The sequence below is a fragment of the Ixodes scapularis genome, unplaced genomic scaffold, assembly GCF_016920785.2.
Source record: "Ixodes scapularis isolate PalLabHiFi unplaced genomic scaffold, ASM1692078v2 PGA_scaffold10__122_contigs__length_95168666, whole genome shotgun sequence".
Classification (NCBI taxonomy): domain Eukaryota; kingdom Metazoa; phylum Arthropoda; class Arachnida; order Ixodida; family Ixodidae; genus Ixodes; species Ixodes scapularis.
Window position 1 is genome coordinate 42,218,865 of NW_024609836.1, and position 6,000 is coordinate 42,224,864.

The 6,000-nt window shown below is 47.6% G+C and overlaps 1 protein-coding gene across 1 annotated transcript in view; it reads right to left on the bottom strand.

Annotated features, from left to right (window-relative positions):
* The window catches only part of LOC115324722 (cathepsin B), a 71,587-nt gene extending 69,815 nt beyond the window's left edge, over nucleotides 1-1,772 (bottom strand). Inside the window, exon 1 of the mRNA XM_042288541.1 lies at nucleotides 1,765-1,772. Within this exon, the coding sequence (XP_042144475.1) occupies nucleotides 1,765-1,772 (8 nt within the window). The remainder of the gene's footprint in view (nucleotides 1-1,764) is intronic.
* Between the last annotated feature and the right edge of the window lie 4,228 nt (nucleotides 1,773-6,000).

A 6,000-nucleotide genomic window follows, 5' to 3' on the forward strand; every position in this document is an offset into this window, starting at 1 on the left:
CTTCGGGACACCTCGCCAGTGAGTCCTTTGACTTCCCTCCTTGATGCGCGTCTGCTAGTTGTTAGACAAAAACAACGTACCGCTCGAGTTATTTCGTCTGCCCTCTCTGAAAGGCGAAGTCGAGCTCGCTCGACTTCCAAAAGTCGCAGGAAATGTAAGACAGACGCAGGCGGCGTGCCGAGCAGACGACGTTGCAAAGGAGCAGACGACGCTCAGATAGGGGGTCGCGATCAGCCAATCAGGGCTCGGCGTTCTCACGTCACCGCTACTTCCTTTCTCATGCGCAGAAGACGAAAATGAGCCCACTTGCGAGGCGGATTGGAAGCGCTCCATATTCCTGTCTAACACCTTTTATGGTCCTAACTTCCCAGTGCTTCTTGGGTCTGTGAGTAAGCTGCAAAGGGGGGGGGGGGAAAGGGGGGGGGGGTCCTTTTCTGGGAGGTCCGTGCCGGGGGCCGCATAAAACTCCCCCGCGGGCCGCATGCGGCCCGCGGACCGTGGGTTGCCGACCCCTGTTATAGAGCATTCCCTTAACATGTGGTAGGACGTGCGTGGGACAGACAAGAAGATGTATTCATTATAGGCTACGTGAACATAACCTGTATATAAAGTCGACGGTGGGAAGCCACTTGCCTCTGCACTGCCAAGCCTGTACATGTACTCCAAATCTGTCCTGCACAGTTATCATAGGTCGATGTAAGGGAAAACTCCCCAGAAAAATTTACGAGGCGTATATTATACAAGGTCTGGGGGAGCACTGCGTGAGTCATCCTTCTGTTACTCTATCTGAAAAGGAAGTTTTTGTTTTCAAACGCGTTGATGTGAAAAAGCCATTGCCCCGCTCCCTAGAGTTCTCGTGTCATGAGCACGTGCCTGTTAGTTATATGTAATTTTCTCTCTTCTCTTCTGGATTAAATATTGTGTTGTGAGCTCAGCGTCTGTCCGGTCTCTTGTATCCTTTTACAGTGTCCTTACGTTGCTCGCTGATTTTAACAATGTATAATGCTTACCAAATAGCCCAGCTCACCACCCTTTTACAGGTTCTGCTTCTGTTGGGCAGAGACATAATTTGAGTTCAGAATGTACACCAGCATTGCAATAGACCTCCCGATGCTCCATTCGCTCAACGACTGGTCCTTGGACGGGTGATCGTCATTGTTTGCATTGTCGCATGGGGAAGCCGGACTGTGTGACTACCTTCAAGACAAAAATGCTTGAAAACGGACGACCTTTATTTTTTTACCATGCCGTAACCATTTCTATTTAAGAAAAATTCACCGGATTCCGAGAACTGACCCAGCTTACACCGCCAGTTCAAAACAAGTTCGATAAAGATGTGACAGTTCAGTTGTTCCAGACGACCAAAGACGAAAACCGAACCGCTCCTTCGATGGAGGGTAAAGGGTTCTTGAACACGATAGAGTGAAGTCTTCAAGGATGAGTTGTGTAGCTGGGTAGTACCTCTTCTCTTTCCTGAGCCAAGACAACGACTCCCAAATGACTAGGTGCTTCCGCAATTTCGTTTCTCATCTATGCAAGACACACATAAAATGGAAGCAGAGATAAATAACATTTCATAACCTTTATGGACAAGACGTTCAAGAACGGTCGTGCGGAAGAAGCTACACCGTCAATAAGAAAGAAGATTGTTGGTACTTTTCCTACCTTCGGTGTGTATTACCAACGAAAACTAGATGAAAACAAAGTTGTCTTCGATTCTAGCGCAACGTTCAACAATACTTCACACAACAGTCCTCTACTCACCGGACCATACCTGACGAACAGCGTGCTGGCTGTGCTGATTGGTTTCAGAAAAGAACTAATTGCTGTAACAGCAGACATTCAGCATATGTTTTATTGCTTTATAGTGCGAGAAGACCACCGAAATTATTTCAGGTTCTTGTGGGTTAGCTAAAACGATATCAATGACAATGTCGTGGAGTACCGGATGAGAGTACAGCTCTTTGGTAAGAGTCCATCACCAGCTCTTGCTAGATACGATTTCCGAAGGACAGCACGAGATTGAGAAGAAGAATTTAACAGGGTTGCGAGGCAGTATGTTAAAGGAGACTTCTATGAGTACGATGGATTGAAGTCTCTTCCGACAGAAGTTGCCATTGACCTACTGAGACGCACGCAACAGATGTTTGCAGTTTGTAACCTTTGGCTTTACTAAATAACTTACAAAAGCAATAAAGTACAAGAAGAGCTCTACGAGGACCGCGCAAAAGATCTAAAGGAACTCGATCTGGGTTGTGATAACCCACCTATCCAAAGAAGTCTTGGAATTTCTTGGGATTTGAAGAAAGACGCTCTCACCCTCCGGATTCCGTTTAACTAAAGACCATTCAGCCGGCAATGTGTCTTCAATTTTGAACAGCCTGTACGACCCGTTGGGATTTGTGGTTCCAGTCACAGTTTCAGGAAAGTCTCTTAGAGAACTTATCACGGAAACTTGTGACTTGGACTCACCACTTCCCGATGACAAGAGAAGAGCGTGGGAGATCTGTAAGGATCCTGTGCAATTTTTCGAGTAGCTGGAAATTCCTGGCGCCTATTCGGCCGTCTCACTTAGTGCGGCTCAACAGAAGGATTTACATATCCTCTCAGATGCCTCGACCAAAGCTGTAGCAGCTGTGGCGTGTCTGATTCATAAACTTAAAAGGCGCCTGTCATGTAGGCTTTATTATGGGCAAAGCGAAACTAGCACAACGCCCCAAGCACACCATTCTAAGACCCGAGCTGTGTGGCGCTGTGCTAGCCATTGAGCTGGCAGAGGTCATTCAACGTGAAATGGGTGTACAACTTGATGCGACACAGCCTTACACTTACTGCGGAACGGCCTTAGCTTACATGCACAACCAAACAAGAAGGGTTTACATGTACGTCATTAACAAAGTGGAACGGATTAGGTCGTCTACACAGCCAGACCAATGGCACTACGTTCCGACTGACGTAAATCCTGCAGATCTTGGAATAAGATTCATACCTTCAGCACGACTAAATGAGAGAACTTGAGACACGTAACTAATCGCTTCGGCCATTTTCAAGCTAGGCCAGACTGATGCCTGCAGTAGCCTACCTCGTACGCGCATCTCACTGCTTCCGGCGGCCGTGTCATGTTAATTCGGCAGGTCTGCCAAACAGTTGCTTTCGAGCGAGTCAAGTCTCTGTGGAACATCGGACTCTTCAAAATAATTTCGTCATTCGTTCCGTCCAGGACGAAACCTATGCAGAGGAGCTCCGGCGTTTGACGCGGAAAAGAGGAGTGTCTATATCAAGCTCGTTTTGGAAACTGGATCCCTTTATTGACGACGAGGGCTTGTTAGGATCAAGGGTCGTATTGACAAAGCAGCACAGTTGACCAAAGAAAAGCGGAAACCCCTCATTATACATGGTAAGCACCACATTGCTATGCAGCTAGAGCGGCGCTACCACTAGCAGATCAAGCATCAAGGTCGAAACATTACTGAAGTCGCAATCAGAGCAGCAGGATTCTGGAACATCAGAGCAAAACCTCACATCGCCCCGCACATCCACAGGTGCCTCATGTACTGCACACTGCGAGGAAGACAGCTGGATCAGAAAATACCAGATCTTCCTGCAGATCGATTCAGTACAGATCCTGCCTTTACAAATGTGGGGGTTGATGTTTTCGGACCATGGAATGTGGCTGCGCTTCGCACTAGAGGCAGACATGCCAGCAGCAACCGCTGGGCAGTGCTGTTTACATGTATGCACATCCGGGTGGTACGCACTGAGGTCATAGAGTCTATGGACACATCAAGTTTTAATAACGCCCTCAGAAGATTTTTTGCAAACAAAGGGCCTGCAAAGCAGCTGCGATCTTACTGTGGGATCAATTTCACGGAGCATGTTCAGATCTCGAATTGAAGACTAATCATCTCAACACCAACAAAGTGCAGACGTGCTACCCAAGACAGAACTAATGTTGGGTGTTTAACCCTCCTCATTCTTCAAACTTTGAAGGAACTTGGGAGTGTATGATCGGGATAGCACGCCGCATCTTAGATTCTATGTTGCTAGATCACAACCAAAGCCGTCTTAGACACAAAACTTTAGGGACATTCCTGGTGGAGGTGTCGGCTATTATAACCGCTAGGCCTCTTGTTCCCGTTTCAAATGATCCGGAATGCTGGGACGTCTTGTATCCATCAAAACTTCTTATCCAGAAGGTCGGGACAAACACTTCGCTGCCCGAATAGTGTCTATACAATGATTTTATTAAAACTTTATTTCTTCAGTGAAACGATGAAAAGGACATGCTAGATCGCGAGAAAAACGAAATAGCAGAATGACGACAACGAAGTGCTGAACTCAGATCGCCTCAACGAATACCGAACGACGTAACGCATACCGAGCGCCTCAACGTATCACAACGTTTCCCACCAATGTAAATATTGTACATAAACCTTTTTTATTCCTCTTCTTAACGCTATTTAACAAAACTTTGCGGCCGAGACCCGGGACCAAATCGCAAAGAAAAGACGTTCAACGCAAGCCAGAACCACTTCGGGCAACCCAAGCAACCGAAAAACGTGAACGACAGCGGCTGCTATGGAGGAGCTCAAGAAGAAAAGAAGAGTCGTCCGATCCGCGATCACAAAGCTCATCAACGAGATGAAAACAGCAATGGACCAACTTCCCGCACAGCAAGGTGAGGTTGAAGATAATATCACCCTTCTTACGTTTAAAGAAAAATCGGTTCGGGAGTTCGACACGCTGATAGCGGACCTTGTTGATGAGAACAACATGGAAGAGGGAATGGGAGCTAGCCTCGGCGATAAAGACTCCATAAGCATAGCCAGGTCGATAGCTTTGAGAGAATTACAAAAGCTACAGCCGAAGAACAACGAAACGACCTCTTCGGCCTCTAACAATGTGCCACATTCAAAGGAACAAGGCATGTACAATGCGACTTCCCCAAACGTGAAATTACCGAAGTTGGAGCTCACGAAATTCAACGGCAACTGGTGGAGTGGCAGACATCCTAGGACCAATTTTAATCGTCAATCGATAAGAACCCCATCTTGTCTCTCGTGGATAAGCTGAAGTACCTCAGGGTGCACCTGGTCGACCGAGCTGAGGCGGTGATCAAAGGGATTCCGGTAATCGGTGACAACTACGACACGGCCGTAGAGCTGCTCAAAAAGAGATTTGGTCAAACTTCTGTGATCGTGAACGAACACCTCACACACCTCTTGGACCAATCCCGATGTCAGACGCTGTGGATGAACTCCGGAGACTCTATGACGTTGTGGTGACCCGGATGAGGAGTCTAGAAAGCTTAGGAGTGGACTCGGACTTGTATGGGGTACTACTGCATACTGTACTACAAAAACTCTCCCTTTAGAGCTCATAGTCAGATTCAATCGCAGCTTGATTGTCGAAAAACGGCCACAGAGCGAAGACACAAATGAACTCAGTAGGCTTCTCGAGTTAATTGAAATCGAGGTAGAAAACAGAGAGAAGTACCACCAGCTCACACCCCACGCATCACAACAACCCGCACGCGATTCACACCGCCGAGAACGCCACACCGAGAGGGAAGGATCGGCGGAAGCATTGACCGGTGGCACGAAACCTGAACTAAGGCGCTGCGTATTCTGCAGCTCGAAGGAGCACAACTAAGAGAATTGCACGTCCCCTTTAATTATCAAAGAAAAGAGGACAAGCTGAAAGTGAAAAACAGTTGCTTTTGGTGCGCTAAACAGTTCCATCGCTCCAGAGAGTGCAGATCCGCGCACAAACGTCCGTGTGCAAAGTGCTGCGGAAAAAACCTGACCGTAATGTGTGACCTCGAGTGGGCGGCGACAAGGCAACCAACTAGTACCAGTTCGACTCCTCCATAATTTATCGGCATCTCGAGCTCCAGTACGACAGCTCGCAAACAAGTACTGCGTCAGAGAGCCAAGATACGAGCGAGTGGTCAGAATGAAACGTCCTTACAAGCACTGATCGACGGAGGGAGTGAACGAA